The sequence below is a fragment of the Amphiprion ocellaris genome, chromosome 14 (genome assembly GCF_022539595.1).
Source record: "Amphiprion ocellaris isolate individual 3 ecotype Okinawa chromosome 14, ASM2253959v1, whole genome shotgun sequence".
Classification (NCBI taxonomy): Eukaryota; Metazoa; Chordata; class Actinopteri; family Pomacentridae; genus Amphiprion; species Amphiprion ocellaris.
Window position 1 is genome coordinate 16572330 of NC_072779.1, and position 19531 is coordinate 16591860.

General features: G+C 39.0%; 3 protein-coding genes across 3 annotated transcripts; 2 read left to right on the forward strand and 1 right to left on the reverse strand.

The window, feature by feature from the left end:
* The first annotated feature begins 760 nt into the window (after positions 1–760).
* LOC111584724 (N-acetyllactosaminide beta-1,3-N-acetylglucosaminyltransferase 3-like) lies at positions 761–3723 on the forward strand. The gene is made up of 2 exons (XM_035940867.2): positions 761–899; positions 1922–3723. The coding sequence occupies exons 1-2, from the start codon at positions 892–894 to the stop codon at positions 3060–3062; spliced, it is 1149 nt and encodes a 382-aa protein (XP_035796760.2). The 5' UTR covers positions 761–891; the 3' UTR covers positions 3063–3723.
* A 6833-nt stretch (positions 3724–10556) lies between these two features.
* LOC111584717 (N-acetyllactosaminide beta-1,3-N-acetylglucosaminyltransferase 3-like) lies at positions 10557–13613 on the forward strand. The gene has a single exon (XM_055017014.1). The coding sequence runs from the start codon at positions 10653–10655 to the stop codon at positions 11688–11690; it is 1038 nt and encodes a 345-aa protein (XP_054872989.1). The 5' UTR covers positions 10557–10652; the 3' UTR covers positions 11691–13613.
* Positions 13614–16386: 2773 nt separating this feature from the next.
* On the reverse strand, positions 16387–19278 carry LOC111584710 (N-acetyllactosaminide beta-1,3-N-acetylglucosaminyltransferase 3-like). The gene is made up of 2 exons (XM_035940875.2): positions 19182–19278; positions 16387–17971 (listed from the first exon to the last, which is right to left on the reverse strand). The coding sequence occupies exons 1-2, from the start codon at positions 19187–19189 to the stop codon at positions 16954–16956; spliced, it is 1026 nt and encodes a 341-aa protein (XP_035796768.2). The 5' UTR covers positions 19190–19278; the 3' UTR covers positions 16387–16953.
* Between the last annotated feature and the right edge of the window lie 253 nt (positions 19279–19531).

A 19531-nucleotide genomic window follows, 5' to 3' on the forward strand; every position in this document is an offset into this window, starting at 1 on the left:
CACTGGCTTCTGGTTTCTCAGAGGATAGACTTTAAAATGCTTCTGTTAGCTTATAAAGCTCTGAATGGTTTAGGACCTAAGCATATCAGTGACCTCCTTTTACCATATGAACCATCCAGATCACTGAGGTCCTCTGGTACAGGTCTGCTGTCTGTCCCCAGAGTCAGAACCAAAAATGAAGAAGCAGCGTTCAGTTTTTCTGATCCACACTTCTGGAACAAACTTCCACAAAATTGCAGGTCTGCTGAAACACTCAGCTCATTTAAATCAAGGTTAAAGATCTAATTATTTGATTGACCGCCTTAATACCAGCACTGCACTGTTACTCCTATGCTGCACTGTAACTTTTAAAGTGATTTTATCTTTTTTTATCTGAGTTTTAACTTCTTTGTCTTTATGACCATAAAATTTAATGTTGATGTTATTGATTAAATTATATTTTATTTCTAGAATTTTAATGTATGCTTTTAATGTCTATCTTTTAAATGGTCTTTATTTATTTTCTTTGTCATTGTAAAGCACTTTGAACTGCCTTGTGCACGAATTGCGTTATATAAATAAAGTTGCCTTGCCTTGCCTTGCCTCTGAACATCCTTCTCAAGCAGTTTTGACATCTGGCTGTTACTTTTCTCCCATCAGCTTTTACCTGTTATATAGTCAGCAAACAATTCCAGCCCTGACTTGAACCATGTATTTGCTGCTACATCCATCTGAACAATGTAGTGTTTTAGGAGGGAGCTCTGCCCCATGTTCCTGAAAGTCTAAACCCAGGGTAGAATTTCACTCCATAGAAACCTGCCCATCACCTGTAACTGCCTTATCTCCGTTCACTGTGCACACATTGTCTGTGGATGAACAGAGAGATTCTCACCAACGCACCGATCTACCAACATGTTCAGGTAATTACTGCTATATGACGTTTAGTTTGTCTGCTTCATGTTACTGTGAAATTCATTTTTGTCAGACATGTCTGAAATTCATTTTTGTCAACACATAATGCTTGATGCTCTGATACAGAGGCAAATACACACACACACACACACACACACACACACACACACACACACACACACACACACACACACATATATATACATATACATATACATATACATATACATATACATATACATATATATATATATATATATATATATATATATATATATAAAAAAAACATTTTTTGGTTTACTTTTATTTAACATGTTACATGTAACATGTTAAATGTTTTTAATGCTTTGAAGCCCTCTTCTGACAGAGCCAGGGTGCAACAAACACACACACACACATGCTCAAGGAATGTATTACTGCTTAAACTGCACTGAATGCTGCTAGACAAGAAAAGTGACTATGTCGTTAGAGACCCTGGACCACTGATTTTTTTTTTTTTTTTTTTTTTACTTTGAGCTATTTTAACAAAAAAGAAAACAGATCAAAGCACCCATGGTGCAGATACTGGCAGACAAGTTGTTCGGTTTCTTCTTAGTGTCACTGATGACATGTTGACATATGTACATGATGGATATGCTACTTTTAATGTATAATACACTGTGATGAAAATATTATATTTGTTCTCCTGAGCTACTTTACCATTGTGGAAAGACAATTTCTATTTGCATTTCAATGATGAAAAAAAAATGTTCAAAGAAAAAGTCCGAAAAAGCCAAATTGATCATTGATTTTAAAAAAAAAAAAAAACTTCCACATTTGGATGTCATGTTTAGTGACTGTTTTTCACTCAATTTGAATTGTGTCATTGCAATATGTGCTGTTTTCGTTACAAAAAAATCATTTTAACAGCTCTGCTTATTGCTTATTGTATGTGTTCAAAACTTTAGGTATTGTAATATTAGTCTTTGAAATGTCACATATATTATGTCTGACGAGGAAACCTTTTTTTTCCCCCTTTTTGTCATTTCAGTGTTTCAAGGACAAAAATTTTCATCACCACTCTCTTGGTGCTGGGAGCTCTTATTGGAGTTCTTTGTCTCCGATTATCTAAAGATTTGACTGAATACAAACACATCCTCCTTCAAGCTGATACTAGAAAGTCTGTCATCCGACCAAAGCCACCAAACAGAAAGTCTACCTATAAGTACTCCTGGCCAAATTGTCAACAAAACATATCTGCTGCCATCGTCCCTGGCTTCAGCTCACTTCCTCATCATATACAAGACTTTCTCTACTATCGCCACTGTCGACATTTTCCCATGATACTGGATGTTCCTGACAAATGTGGAGGAGCTGATGGATCTGCAGAAGTCTTTCTTCTATTGGTCATTAAAAGCTCTCCTGCAAACTACAACCGTCGAGAGGTGCTGCGTAAAACCTGGGCTAAAGAGAGATTGCAGAATGGTGTATGGATCCGAAGAATTTTCATCTCGGGAATAACAGGTGACGGCTTTGAGAAACAGACACTGAACAAACTCCTTGAACTGGAGCAACATGAGAACAATGACATCCTCCAGTGGGACTTTGCTGACTCACACTACAACCTCACCTTGAAGCAAATCCTCTTCCTAGAATGGATGGACAGAAACTGTCCACATGTTCGCTTCCTGATGAACGGTGATGATGATGTTCTTGCCAACACAGACAACATGGTTGAGTATCTAAAAAACCTGAAGGACAATGGTGGAAGCAAGCATCTTTATACTGGACACTTGGTGGAGGATGATATACCCGTTCGATCACCAGACAGTAAATATTATGTTCCAGTTCAGGTGTATGAGTCCGAATCATACCCAACTTTTTGTAGTGGTGGAGGATACCTATTGTCTGGCTACACAGCTCATGTCATATACAACATGTCCCACTCTATCACCATTCTTCCCATGGATGATGTTTACATTGCAATGTGTGTGGACAAAGCAGGACTTCGTCCTAAATTCCACATGGGAATGAAACCCCTAGGACATGGCACTCCCCCCAAAATTGATCCATTAGACCCTTGTTATTTTAGAGAAATTCTACTTGTTCACAGATTCCTTCCAGCAGATTTGTATGTTATGTGGAAAAGGTTACATGATCCTGATCTGAAATGCTTTCACATTAACCAGTAGTAACCTACAGCTGATAAAAAAAAAAGTTGATGCTCGTATTTTCTCAACAGCCTCTTTATCAAGTATACTTGTACAACCTATTGCAATGCAGTTCAAAAGCAGCAGTTCACCTGTTAATGTTGAAATCTAAAATACTTTACACGTGCTGCCACCAGGTGCTGACCACTGGTTTTGGATAATAACCTCTACCAAATATATGAAATAAAGTTTTTGTTTTAGCTGATATTTAACTTTCTATCCATTTGAAATCTATTCCAAATTGTTGCATTTTTAACATTTGTACAAAATGCCAAATGAAAAGACTATCAATTTTAAAGCTTTGTGTGTGTGGTATGAACATGTCACTTTGTCTGCAGTAATTTGATTGGCTCTTGCTCCTGTTACTGTTGTAAAATTTGATGTGCTAAAGGCCTCTTGTTATTTCTCATCCACGTGGTAGAACATGATTATCTCATCACTATTGCATGCTTTAGTCTATAGAACATACCAGTGTCTTTTTCCTACCATGATTGTTGATCTTGAATAAAAGAGAACCGCATTTGGAGCCAGTGCAAAACATTTTGTTTTTCACATTCAGGGATGAAAGTAAACCTTCTTTTTTACCCTGTATGTGGGTATATACAGTGATAACAATAAAATGGAAGAATACATGTTTTTCTCAGCCTCCTTGTATGTGTCTGTGGTTATTTGCAGGAGTTGAGATGAGAGTGTTGCAGGCTGAGCTGAGGTTTACTAGTAGCAGCTCGTCAGGATTGTTCAGGTCAAGATGCACCAGCGTCTGATCCCAGACCTCCTGCCTTGTCCAGCCCCATCAGTGGCTCAGCTCATGCCCCAACCCTGCCTTTGTAGGAGGAAGAGGGAGGCCCCTGCAGGATAGGATATGTAGCTGTGATGATCTGCTGGATGAGTTGGTTCAGGAACTCAGAGACCTGGTGATGCCATTGCATGTCCGCGTTGAAAAAGTGTTCCGAAGTAAAAGTACTAAGAGACAAAACTCGTAGGGAAATTGTTTGCACTGTTGCATGCTAAAATTTAACTTCACGAGAATTGTTAACTCTCACAATCCTCTGAAGGTCTGCTTTCACATGACTTCCTCCTGACAACACAAGCTTCACTCCATCCTGAGAGACCTTGAGGATGTCTTTCTTTTGGGAGTTAACATCTGATCTAAATTCCAGAGCTGTAAAAGGGGTTAAAAACTGTTCTTTATTTGTTTTAAAGCTGGTTATGACTGGTTGATCCTACATATGAAAACTAGTCTATGACAGTTGCCAGTAGTCAAGCTCCTCAGTTTAGTCTTCAATTCTTCTTGTTTGGAGACTTAATGCTAAAACAAATCAGGGTTTATTGACAGGAAGTTTGATAATGGGATTTATGTCTTAACACATTAAAGCGCACTCATTACCAACAGTATTGTAATCATTGTCTCATCAAGACTGCAGACACTTGTGTAAAGCAGCACTGAGGCTGACTGCCATTTTAAATCAAATGAAGTTATTTTGGGAGAAGCAAAGTACCAAAACAGCTTGTTTGTAGAGTACAGATTTTTTTTGTCAAATCGAGTGTACACATGCGAAGACTATGAATATCAGTACCCTGTAGTTCTGTACTTTTAAAATGACCTAATTATGATTATTTGTTACAATCAGATTTAAAGTCTTTAATGGAACACATTACGGATTTCTTTCAGTTGCCGTTTGTTATACATACAATATGTTTAAAGCTTGAGGTAAGACTAGTTTTCTCAACCAACGGACCGCACATCTCCAAAACTTTAGTAGATTTCCTTTTTTAAACAGTGTAGGATTATTTGTGAATGTTTCTCCACCAATTATAAAATGTAGGGTAAATGTTTGCTCAAATGGGATTTGACTACGTATGCAGAATTATTACACAATCTAAATTATATCTGACCAGCAAAATATTGACATTGGATTAATATAATAATGCAGCATATGAAGCACCTCTTGTGCTGTCAAGGAGAGCTTCATGAACTGTAGGGAAATTATGTAACTTAACAGGTTATGTATAACCTGTTATGTTATATAATGTATAAAATTGAGAAAGTTGCACCAAGTCTTCAGTGATTGAAAGGTAATTGAGTGCCCTGTGATGATGATGCTGCAGCAGTGGATGTTCCAGTCGGCCTGCAGATGCGGGTCGGAAACAGCAGTGAACATAGTGGAGCGTCTGAGTCGGTCTCAGTGAACTTGTGGGATTTTAAACAAACCAGACATTACTCAAGGATGAGAACTCTAGGAAAGGAGGACTCTGGAAAAGGAGGGCTCAAAGTGCTGTTTTCAGGTGTGACCTTTTAAGGGGTTATTTTGCATCTCATTAAAAAAGAGGGGGTTTCTGGGCTGACCTCTGTTGGGGAGGGCTAAAGTCCAGATGTTCCTCACAGAGTTCCATATTCAGATAATTTTGTGGTGTATGCAATTCCCAAAATAGTACAATTAGGTGACACATCATTTACCTGTGTGTATTAATGACAGAACAATACTAAATATGCCTATATGAACGTCAGGCATATTAAAATTCTAATGTTGCAACATAAACACATAAAATAAACAATTAGAAGAAAAGGCAAAATACAGTATAAATTGATCATGATGTTATTGACAAGTTCAGCTCTTCTGTAAAGTGAATGTATATGAAGAAGGGTTAAGTTCAGAATGATGGAACAGTTGTCTTTCTTTGTTGTAATGTGAATAGTGTCCCTTGTGGTTTTGTCAGTGGGGGTGAAATCCTTTGGATGTTGATATCAGATCTTCCTGCAGGGTCAGCAGTCAGTCAGAGTGGTTCTAGCAGCCATTTGGTCACTTATAGGCTGTATTTCAGTATTCCATGCATGGTAGCTGTGTTGTAAATGTAATTTAATGGCTGTCATATTCATTTTCCTTTAAAACTGTGTGGGCAACATTTGTCTGTCAAGTTACTCAAAACTGGAAAGTCTGGTAAGGGCTAAGGAAAAATGAACCTATGGACATGAAAATGTGTCAATAAGTGAATGTATAGAAATGACAACAAAAAAACCCCAGGTCTGTTGCATATATGATAGTGACTGGGGGTTTATAGCAGTCTTTTGGCTAAACTAGGCCCAATATACATCCTGGATGTCTGGAATTGTGAGTTGTGGAATCTGCTGAATGTCTGATTTTTCATGGCCTCTTCCTGATAACATAATCTTCAGACCATCCTGCCAGTTCTGGAGGGTGTCTTGCTTTACGGTGCCTTGGTGTGTCTGCTACACTGATCACAGAGTCCCACCTCCAGCCTGTGGCTACAAGGGGGTTAAGAAGTTCAGAGCTATGGGAGGGAGATCTGCTCTTGTTCTTTTTCACTGTTGTTTATGGCTGATGGATCCTACAACAGCACAATATTCATCCATTAACATCTCTACATGTGGATTTCTGTTAATGAAAGCTTATAATAAAAACATACTATTACTGCATAGCTGATAATATCATATCCATAATATATCATTCAAAAATATAACTTAAGAAGAAAGCCATTTCAACAAAGGTAACAAAATCAGTAAAAGAAATGTGCCTATCAAAGTCTGCCGCTCCATGATGGGTAAACTTCAGGCACTTTGGAAATCTGTGATCTGAACTGGTCACAACACTGCTGAGTCTGTTTATCAGGCACCACCCAGACTACAAATTCTCTGATTAGACACAAGAAAAAATAAACAAAGTCATATGCAGGTGGAAAGTGATTAGAATAAGTTACTAAATTATCACATTACTGTAACACAGTCCAGACACTATCATACTGACCACTAGACACACTAGCAGCTTTGAATTTTGTAGATGTGTGATGAGAAATACGTTAAATCATTTGTACTTTATGCTTTTTTGCTGTTTCTTAAACAGTTTTATCAGATTTGTTATGGGACTTGTCAGTATAGATGACCATTTTAACAGATCAATTATATGTTGTGTCTCCAGAAACAAAGATGATCTTTGAGTTTAAATTATATAAATGCATGTTTTTCACTTTTGTTTGCAGAAAAGAACAAATGTCTTGATAAATGAACTATTAAGTAATGACTCTACTTGTGTTCAAAATTAGTCTTTTGTATGTGAAACAGACCTCATGAACAGAACAAGTCAAAGAACAGAGCTCTACCACCACTTAGTGGAAAAACTAAATTACAGCAACATGCAGGACAGAAATCAGCAACGAAGACAAGACATAAATAGGACAGCAAAGAAATAAATGTTGGATGCTTTCAAATGCCTAAGTATTCATTTTATTTCTGTCAGCTAATATTTTATTCCCACTCCCAGTTTAGATTTTTAGTTTAGTTTTAGTATAATAATAATTTCACTTTTACTGAAAAATGTTCAGTTCAAACAGTGTGTAACTGTGAGAGAAGATTGAAACACCTCTTAACATTTCCATTTCCATCAGACAGTTGACCACTGCAAGTGTGGGTTTGGGTTTGACTTGGAAATAGTAAGTGTTGTCATTTGAAATTCTTATCTGAGGTTTATTGTTTTTGTGTTACTAAAAGTCAGAGAGGGGACATCACATCTGTTATATGAATGTGACGGATCCTGTTGCAGCAGGTCAGCAGTGTAACTTCCATCACATGAAATGTCTTACTGACAGTGGTTTTGAGGTGTGTGGAGAGTGAAGAAACTTCATGTTTGCAGTAAATCAGTGACTCATCTCATCCTCATACTTCATCTCATCATTCTTGACGAAAGTGAAAATCCTGTGATCAAATACAAATAAATAGCTTTCTACCCAAATTAAGAGTCTTCAAGTTTTCCAAAATCAACAATGGCTCTCCCACTGGACTATGGGGGCAGTTGCCCTGTCTTACACAACTCAGGGCCTGCAGGCCCCCGAGGGCCACATGTGGCCTGGTTGCATCTTGGGCCTGTGTAAAGGGGTTTCCAGGATATTTGTGCAGCAGCGAGCTGGTTTTTACTTCTTATTTTTGTTTGCCTTTTTAAGCTGTGCTGAGTGCTGCAGACTAGAGGGTTATCAATTACAGTCAAATTTTCTGTGACAACTCAGACAGCCAGAGCGACATTGCACCTCAGCCTCTATGGACCGTGTCCAAGATAAAAACCCACACTTGCACATCAGCACAAAACTGCAACGTAATTATTTGCTGATAAACCCAGATGAGAACTGGAGTGCATTATTTGGGCAGATGAGGCCTACAGAAATTCGGTTGGCTGAGATGGGGTGCACCGTTTTTTGACATGAACCTGGTCAGGATTAAAACAGTGAAAGTACAGTCCTGACAGTGAAGCACAGAGCTGGGATCATGCAACCTCATGAGGCTGCATGATCACAAAAGGTGTTGGGAAGATGACATTTAAAGATGGCACCATGAATACTGGAGATAAGCCAAAATACTTGCAATTTGGTGGCTCGCAATCTCCAGAAACTTGACAGAACAGAAATCTTCTAGTACCATAACGATCCAAAGCAAACTGCCAAAAGCACATAAATGTTTCCAAAGCAAAAAATACTGAAAACTATGGCCCTGCCAGATGTGTTGTCTAACTTGTGTCCAATTGAACATCTGTAGGGTATTTTACAGAGAGAGGTGGAGTAACACAACTCCTCGAGCAAAGATCAGACACACACAAAAAAATGTTTACAACTTTTGTACATATCTACAACACTGGCATCCTTCATTATAGGAGGTTGAGTCTGTCATTAAGGATGAAGGTGGACATGAGTAGTGAAAAAGTGCAAGATGTGAAATTCAATGATATGGGAAGTACTGACTTTTATTGCATTGAGTTCTAAAAGTAGGACTTGTACTTTTTAATTTTGCATTAGACCATATATCATACAGTTTAACTTAGAAGTAATACAACTGTGGTAGGATGGTAACATTGTGAACCATTTGGTACTTTAGTATTGCACAAAGGTGTTTTCACTTGTGTTGTCTGCTAGTCAAGATTCTCAAAAGTGAAATATATGTGTGTTCTGTTTTGGAGACATCTTCAGAGGGACAAACAAGCCTTATATAGCAATAATACATTTTCTAGTGATTATTATCAAGGATATTAATTATTGATTAAGATAAATTATCAGGTTATCTGTGTAATTCAATTCATAATTCCCTTGCTTGACCTTAACTTCAAATCCTGGGAGGCGCTATATCTTGTAGAACCTCTAAGTTTAAATGTCAGTGGCCTCCTGGTTAAGCAGGAGCATGACCACACCTATAATCTCTCTCCGTGTTCTTGTGGGTCTTTACCCACTGAAAAGTCCTTCTCAGGCAGCTTTTAATGACAACTTCCACATGGCGGAAAATCAGCAAATGTTTCTAAACTTTGATTTAATAAACTACGTGTTTGCTCCAACTCAACTATTTGCTCCAACATCAAACACTCTGAGCTATGCAGCATTTTGGTAGAGTGCTCTGCCTTCTTCTTCCTGATAGCCTAAACCCAGGGCAACATAAACACCCCGACAGGCAACCTGTCACTGTAATTTCGCTGTGCACACATTGTGGATGAACAGAAAGATTCTTACCAACGCACAGATCTACCAATATGCTCAGGTAATTACTACTGAATGAAATTAGGTTCAGTTGTCCAATACATGCTTCTGTAAAGTAAATTTCTCATGATTTAACTTTTTTCTATGTACATGTATATTTATATCCAATAAAGAATAATTTAATGGTCTGAGATTTAGTCAGGAATAAATCTTTGATGTGGACAACTGTTATGTTCCTTTCATTTACTTAATTACAAACAGTGCAAGAATAATTTATAACCTACAATCTATATATTTTCTGTAATTCCAGAATCATATCCTGGCCGGATTTATACGAGCAATGACACATTATTTTTCAGATTTACATCACAATGTATGAAAAAAGCACAACAGTAAGTTATCTCCCTATGACAGAGCATGCTTGATTAATGGATTTTTCTCCACATGTTTACTGGAAAAATCTTCTGATTTATTTTGGTCACAGAGAATGAAAAGGACAGACACTTTAATAAACTTTGTCTTCTTTATTGTAGGTTGTTCGGTAATAATGTTTATTGAACATGTTTCATTCATCTTCTGGCCATACACTAGGATTCTGCTATTACCAGTCACACACAGACACTAAAGGAATGTTTCACAGCTTCAAACTGTACTGAATGCTACAAAACAAGAAAAGTGTGTTGTTCTTACAGGAGGGCTGATGTTGAAAACCACAGGCTAAGTAGACCCTGGACTACCTATTACATCCTGTTTTGTCCATTATATTTTTGAAACTGCTTAGAAAACAAGCAATTTCTGGTCAAAATGGTGCAGGTACTGGCAGGTAATTTCAAGACTTTAGGAGTTTATAGTAAGCTAGAAAATATCTGCTTTGATACTGCAAAACATGAAATTTTTTCCGGATAGTTTAAGCTTATCAAACTTAAACTCAAAATGCTGTAATACTAGTGTTCATGATGTTTTGTCTCATGACAATTTTTTAAAAATGTTTTTTGTCACTGCAGGATTTTAAGGAAGAATGCCTTCATTGCCACTCTCTTGGTGTTGGGATATCTAGTTTTGGCGGTTTATCATTGGTTACCTGAAGATGTGACTAACAACAAACACATGCCCCTTCAAGCAGATGTGAGAAAGTCTGTCATCCAACCAAAGCCAGCAATCAGAAATTCTACCTTGAAGTACTCCTGGCCAAAATGTCAACAAAACACATCTGCTGCCAGCATTCCCGACTTCAGCTCACTTCCTCATCATGTACAAGATTTCATCTACCATCGACACTGTCGACATTTTCCCATGATACTGGATGTTCCTGACAAATGTGGAGGAGCTGATGGATCTGCAGAAGTCTTTCTTCTACTGGTCATTAAAAGTCCTCCTGTGAACTACGACCGTCGAGAGGTGCTGCGTAAAACCTGGGCTAAAGAGAGATTGCAGAATGGTGTGTGGATGCGAAGGCTCTTCATCTCAGGAACCAGAGGTGATGGTGCAGAGAAAAAGAGACTCAACAGATTCCTCGAACTGGAGCAACATGAGAACAATGACATCCTCCAGTGGGACTTTGTTGACTCACACTACAACCTCACCTTGAAGCAAATCCTCTTCCTAGAATGGATGGACAGAAACTGTCCAAATGTTCGCTTCCTGATGAACGGTGATGATGATGTTCTTGCCCACACAGACAACATGATTAAGTATCTAAAAACCCTGAAGGACAATGGTGGAAGCAAACACCTCTATATTGGACAACTGAGGATATATCAGGCGCCCGTTCGTGATAGATACGATAAGTATTATGTTCCATTTCAGGTGTATGAGCCAGAATCATATCCTGATTTCATTAGTGGTGGAGGTTTCCTGTTGTCTGGCTACACAGCTCATGTCATATACAACATGTCCCACTCCATCACCATTCTTCCCATGGATGATGTTTACATTGCAATGTGTGTGGACAAAGCAGGACTTCATCCTGAACACCATGTAGGAGTGAAGGCCTTTGGCCATCATGCTCCCTCCAATGCTGATCCATTAGACCCTTGTTTTTTTAGCGAAATTCTACTTGCTCACGGATTTTCGCCACTTAATTTGTATCTTATGTGGGAGAGTTTACATGATCCTGATCTGAAATGCTTTGAAAATGTCAAATAGTAACTTACAAGTGAAAAAAAAGTTTGTTGGTGTTCATATTTAATCAACAATTTTTATCAAGTACACTTGTAAAATCTAATACAGCCGATCCAACAAAAAAAAAAATCTGTTGTTAGGTAGATTTTGTTACGGGGGGGAGCCGGAAAACCCAAGCGCAGACTCACAGAAACTGGCAGACAAATGAATAACTGAAAGGGATTTATTAAACCATATAACTAAACCAATACATTAATACAGAACTGAACTGGGGGGAAAGAACCAAACCAAAACTACTAAACTCTACAAGCGAACTCTATGAATACAAAAACGGAAGTCTACAAAACTGAACTGAACTAACAAAACTAAGCTAAAGCGGAGTACTAACAATATGGGGAAACTTCCCAAGGACAACTGTTGACTTTTGGACCGGGCCAACCGAGGACGTCTCCATAGCAACCTTGCTGTGTTATCGCGCTCCCACCCTCGCGAACTGAGACACCGGAGGTCTGAGACGGAAGAAGATGGGCTACACGCATACACACACATCAGACTCATGAACTGAGGACTGAGCTAAACATTCGCAGACATGTTCATTACCCCCCTGCCTCCACAAGCTTCCCTTGCTATGGCCAGGAGTCAGGCATCCGTGTGCAGTAATTGCTGCACAGGAACCGGCTAACTGTGCGGTGCTCCCCCCTCCACCACCCCACATCCTTATCCCAACTATCCTTGTCTTATGTCATGCTTTGCCTGTTTGTGGGTTTGTTTGTTTTTTTTAGGTTCCTTCTCAAATTGAATTTCCCAACATTGGAGGTTTCATTTGGTACAACGAGCCTTTTTTTTCATTTACCCTCTGCTATCCCTACCCAGATCCCTACATGTCTTTTCTTTTTTTTTCCTCAAGAAAGGTGCCATGCAGCACTGCGCAGCAGCCTGAGCTGTCATTGGCAGGGCAGCTCAATGAAATTTCATTGTATATGAAAGTGTGCAATGACAAATAAAGCTATCTATCTGATAACCAAGGGGAAAACAGGCTGGGGAAAATCCATGAACAGACAAACAGGAACACAACAGAGTCCAAGAGGGGGGAAACCCAGGAGGGGGAAAGCAGCAGAGTCCATGGGGCTGAAGCAGTCTGGAGATGGCAGGCTTGGTGGGGAACAGTATTTACAATCCTACGGGGACTGAGAGAATGAGCAGGGTTTAAATAGTGAACAGGTGATATTGTGGGCAGGTGAGCTGATTACTGCAATGTGAGTCACCTGTAGTAATCAGCTGAGTGTAGACAGGGAGAGCAAGACACAGGGACGAGAGAGACAAGAGGGAAAGAGATGACAGACAGAGGGAGCCAAAGGGACAGGTCAAAATAGATGCAGAAAAACAAGGAGGAAGAAAGAAAGAGGGAGAAAGAGGGAGAAGGAACAGGGGCAGGAGCAGAATCACAACAGATTTTCTACAGTATCCTTTTCTTTTCAAGTTTATTTCTAACAATTCATTCAGTTTCATTATCCTGAGGCACTGGTAATATATCTGATCACAGCTCATAACATATCTATTTGGTGCATATGTGGTTCTTTTGGTTTCTTGGACCAGTACAAGTGAAGAACAGATGGCTGGAAGAAATTTTGTGCTTTAGAGGGACTTACATATACATGACACTGTCTGCATATATATTGTAGATTCTTGTAGCAAGCTTCTGTTGAATTTGATGAATTTATCATATGACTACCATAACATTGGTCTCACTATTGTCATAGTCAGGTTTTGACTGCATTATGTATTACTTATATTGTTTGGCGGAGGACTTCCTGTTATCTTCACAACAATCTGACACTGTAATGTTTGAAGGACAAATGCAACAATAACTTGAACATGATTATCTGTTCACTATTGCATGTACATGTGTTACTCAGGTGGGGCCCATATAACATACCAATGACTTTATTCTACTGTGATTGTTGATCTTGAATTAAAGGGAAATGCATTTGGAGCCAGCATGTGAAACATTTATTTTTTCCTAATTACAGAGATGAAATTAAAACATTTTCTGCTCGGTATGTGTTTATGTAATGAAAAAAGAGCGAAATATATGTAATTTTACTCAGGTACAGACTTTGTTGTAACTTTCTTATCAAAGAACAGTGTGGCAAGCCTTGTTTGACTCGCACATTTTTCTTCGGAGGATTAAACCGCTCTTATTTCTACCTCAGTCCCAAATATTTGGGCGGGAAATGTCATGCCCCAAGTCTTCCGTACTCTCCTGCCTGCAGGATTGATTCAGCTGCTGCAATCCAGCAAGATTGTTCAGTGTGTTTCTAATACTCTGCTGCGCCCTCTCTGCTCGGCCAGAACATAGACTCATGCAGTCACTCATGTTTCCAGCCACTCTCTGTTGTTTTATTTTGACTAACTCTTGTTTCATAGTGAATATAGTTCTAGGGATATTCCAGTTTCTGTTCTCAGACCCCCTCAGTGGCTATTGTCTCAACTCCTCAGATGTCCTGCTTCCCTCAGATTTCTCCTTACCTATCTCTGCACAGGCTTCACTTACCAGCCTAAACCTATGCCCCAGGTTCCTGATGACCAAGTGCTTTGGTCCAAGCATAAGCAATCAGCTCCAGCTACAGTCCTGAGCTCCCAGTAACAAGTCCAGGTTTTGCAATGTTGAAATATTCATCTACCTCCTCCCACTGCTTAAGGACCACCTTTAATTTCTGAGTCTGTTTGCCACAGTCTGGTAGGACTGAGCCAAATCTTGTTGGTGAGTTGATTAGTCTTCAGCCGGACAGCCTCTATTCAGTTCGAACGACTGTCTACTGGTATCGAGGCAGCACCCCACCCCAAGTAGTTCAGCTGGACTCACTGTAACTAGTCACTTTACCAGTGTGCTGTCAGTGACATTTTCCTTCTTATAAGATTGTTTGAAACACATTTTCTACTAAAGCTTTTAAGCTTTTAACACACACATATTCAAAGGTTGTTATCCATCAATCCATTATCTATACACCTCTTAATCTTTTGTAGGGTTGCAGGAGGGCTGGAGTCTATCCCAGTTGACTTAGGGTGAAGGCAGGGGAAACCCTGGACAGGTCACCAGTCTATCACAGGGCTACACATAGAGACAAACAATCACACTCACATGTACAGACAATTTATAATCACCAATAAATCTCAGCATGTTTTTGGATTGTGGGAGGAAGCCAGGTTCCCAACTGTGTTGCAGAAGTTCCCATAAATGTGTGGCACTTGTAGGTTGCTTTACTTTCACTCTTCTGTCCAGTTCATCCCAAACCAGCTAGATGGGGTTTAAGTCTGGAGACTGTGCTGCCACTCCATGTTTTCAAGTTTACCATCTTGTTCTTTTTTTTTCCTAAGGTAGTTCTGACATAGCTTAGACTTTTGTTCTGGGTCATCATCTTGCTGTAGGCTGAACCTCTGACCAACTAGGAACATACCAGAGGGTACTGCATGGTGCTGCAGAATGCTGTTGTTGTTATGATCCTGCTCTAGCCACTGCCCTTCTTTCTCCTTCCTCCTTTTTTCTTCCTTCTCCCTTCTTCTTCCTTTCTTTGTCATCTGTCTCTTTTGTATTTCTCTCCTTCATTCTCCCTCTTGGTCTCCTTCTTCCTCCTGTTCTCTTTGTATGTGTCTATCTGTTTTGATCCGTCTCCCTTTGGCTCCCTCTGTTTGTCATCTCTCTCCCTCGTCCCATGTTTCCTCTCTCTCATTGTCTGGTACCTCTGGCTCCCTCTGTCTGCACCTGTTGGTCTCGGCCTTTCTGCCTGTCTCACTCACCTGCCTGCACTCCTGATTAGTTATGTGAATCACCTGCACTGATCAGCCCATTGACCTCACCTGTCTGCAATTACACCTCCACTATTTAAACCCTGCTCATTCACTCATTCCCCGTTGGACCATAGATTCTGTTTCCCTCCTAGATTCAGTTTCCACATTGACTCTGCTTCCCCACCTTTGGACTCTGTTTTCACCCCTCCTGGATTTTCCCAACATAGATTCAGTTCTCCTCCCGGATTGTCACCAGCCCTGCTTCAGTCTCCAGCCTGTTTTTCCCGTCTTGTCCCCCCCCCAAGATACTGAGCAAGATAGTTATCTGTAGTTTATCTTCGTACTTGCGAGTACCCGACACAGTGCAGAACCTGCTGTGAAGGTTGAGACATGTGGCGGTGGTGGATTTGTGACAATAAGAAAAAAAAAAAAAAAAAGAAATTTGAAGGGGCGGGGGCTAGGATTTAGGAATGACAGGCGGCCGCTGCTGAATGAATGTAGAGGAAACACTGTCATATGTTTCTTTGAGTGCAAAAAAATTATTTGTCTCTGAAATCATAGGCATGAAGAATTTAAATTTCAATGACAAATTCTTTTTTTCAACGACAAACCTTTTTTTTTTCAATGGCAACCTATACTGTCTCTGTTTTAGCTCCATAATGTATGAACTCGCGCAAAGCTCCATGTTATATAGACTCTACCTGAATAACACGTGATAACGATCAAATGATCATGTTCCATTGTTTCAGTGATAAAAAAAAACAATCAAGATGCCTTCAGCAAATCAAACTTTACAACAGTGACAGAAACAAGACCCAATTAAATTACTGCAAAGTGACATGTTCATACCACACACAAAGCTTTGAAAATACTTCAATCAAAATGATAAATATGCATTAATTTAATGGATTTCTACTTGATACGCAGAAAGTTAAACGTGAGCTGAAAACATTTATTGATGTATCCAATAGAGGTACATTACAAAAACCAGTAATCAGCACCTCACTATAATCCTTAGAGTACAATTACTTTCAGAAGATATTAGTTCTCTAATGTAAGATTCGATCACCAGACGGCTCTAGCATTGGACCCTATGCTAGCTACACGATTGTTCCGCAGTATTTTATAAGCATTTTACAAATATACACGCAACATTTTGCAGTAAAACATTAAAGGTATTCCCACCTCACCCAGCTGAGCCTTCTGTTCCCAAAAACAATAATGTGTGCCATACTGATAATGATAAAGACTTTAAACATAAAAACCCTGTAGCACTATAACTTCCCAGAATATATAATCCTTTTCAAATACATGACACCACAACCAATTCATCACAATCACCACAGTTACACTTTGAGTCACACGATCATTAAACAGATAGTTGATGATTTATACATACAGTGGCATTTATTTCAATGTCCCCCTTAAGCACAGAGTTTTGGGGAAGTTGTAGTTTAATAGCTGAGCCTGTGATTTAAACTAACAAGCTTCTCATGGATCAATATTGTCGGGACTTGCGTTGTCCTGCTATCTTAACCCCTGTGTGGCATGTAGGACGAAGTTCTGCTTTCTCGAGGCACATTGCCATGTAGACATTATCAATGGGATGAAGCATGATGGAGTGGGACATTTTGTACATGACCGTAGCAGAGTAGCCTGACAACAGGAAGCCTCCACCACCTAAATAAGGAGGGTATGTGTCTGTCTCTTGAACCTGAACTGGAACATAATGCTTGTTATCTGGTATTCGATGTGGTCCCCTATTCTCAATCAGATAGCCAGTAAAGAGGTGTTTGCTTCCATCATTGTCCTTCAGGGATTTTAGATATGCAACCATTTTGTCTGTGTTGGCAAAAACATCATCTTCACTGTTCATCAGGAAGCGAACGTTTGGACAGTTTCTGTCCATCCATTCCAGGAAGAGGACTTGCTTCAAAGTAAGGTTGAAGAATGTGTCATTGAAGTCCCATTGGAGGACGTCATTGTACTCACGTTGCTCCAGTTCGAGGAGTTTGTTGAGTTTCTTTTTCTCTACACCAACACCCATGGTTCCTGAGATGAAGAGTCTTCGGATCCACACACCATTCTGCAATCTCTCTTTAGCCCAGGTTTTACGCAGCACCTCTCGACGGTTGTAGTTCACAGGAGAGCTTTTAATGACCAGTAGAAGAAAGACTTCTGCAGATCCATCAGCTCCTCCACATTTGTCAGGAACATCCAGTATCATGGGAAAATGTCGACAGTGGCGATAGTAGAGAAAGTCTTGTATATGATGAGGAAGTGAGCTGAAGCCAGGGATGATAGCAGCTGATGTGTTTTGTTGACATTTTGGCCAGGAGTAATTATTAGCAGTAATTTCATGTTCTGGCTTTGGTTGAATGACAGACTTATTCTCATCTTCTTGAGGGAGGATGGGTTTGTAGCCGGTCAGGTCTTCAGAAAACCAAAAATAACCCACCAAGACAAGAACTCCCAACACTAAGGAAGTGGCAATGGAGATATGCTTCTTTGAAAGGCTGCAATGAGAAAAAAAATAAAAACCTAAAAATTGTCATGAGACAGAACATCCTAAACACTAGTATTACAGCTTTTACAGTTTATGTTAGATAAGACTAAACTGTCAATAAGAAACTCATGTTTTGCAGTAAAAAAACAGGATAGTTTGAAGAAAAATGAAGCCTTTGAAAATCAGTGGTCAGTTTGGTTTATTCTGGTTTCTCAAGCCTTGAATTACCTTTCATTAAACCAAAGACTGTTTATTTCATTTTTTGAATTACAATGCCGTTGGCCTATGGAGGAACACTGCATGTTTTATAGAGAAGAAAAATTAAAATTGTGTGTAATATCACAGGCTGCTGTCTGCATAGATTAACGAACAGTATTTTTTCTGCATGGAAATGGAAATTGAAGTCTTTAGTTTACTTTACCTTATGCAAGTGTAGATACACTACATCTACTAGACCAAATACAAAGCATTCTGTTTTTGCACAGTGTACTATACATCATAAGTAACATTTCAAAATTTGTAGGCATTCTTGTATATATCGCATATAAAATATAATCTGAGATGAAATAGTAAAGCATGATCAGGTACTTGTATTTAAATAAAATAACTAAAGGTGGTCTCATTCAGATAAATCTGAAGAAATGTGTTTTGCTTTATTTCCATCTGTGAAATAAGCCTAATAGGAGGGTATGAACAGAACATTGTGTTCAAAGCAATTTATCGCCTAAGGCAAAATGCTCTGTGGGGTTGAACTTAACATACTGTCATTTAATTAAGATCATGTGTAAAATATTAAATACACTGTATTACTAACAACAATAGATATGTCTTCAATCTTCCATGTGGACAAAAATCCAACTGGATCATCAATTTTAGACAAAGCTGACTGACAATATCAGTACTTTTATCTACCTTTATGCAAGGCCGACATTAAACAAGAACAATGTCTTTTAATAAGCATTATTATTTTTGGCAAACTTTTTTTCATGAATTGTTGTGAAACTCATCATAATGTCACTAGAATTCAAAGAATTGAAAATGTAAGTTTATAATATAAACAATAATTTAATCTTACATTTTGTAAGTGAAGAAACAAAAAGAGAATAAAGGTTGTCAGCATCAAACTTATATCCGGCTGTCTGTACGAGTAACTAAATTCACAAAATTATGCAGCAAACAATCAAACCTCATGTTAATTCATTTAATTTAATAGTAATTACCCGCACATGTTGGTAGATCAATGCAGTGATGAGGATCCCTCTGTTCCTTCACAGACAATATGTGCACAGCAACAGAAGTTCAAGTAAGTACAGATAATGTACAGACTTCTATGACATCACACTCTCCTCCGTTTCAGCCAATCAGGAAGACGGAGCACACTGACACATAGCTGAGATTGTTTTATGTAGGTTGTGATTACTGCTGTACATCTGGTTTTTCATCTTTTGGCTTCTCACTGATTGTCCTGTTTCTTTCACAGCATTGAAGGCAAAACTTAACTAATAGATTGGGATTGGGTAGGTGCAGAGTGGAGAATGAAGGGAGGAATGCAGCAGCGTTGGTGAGGGTC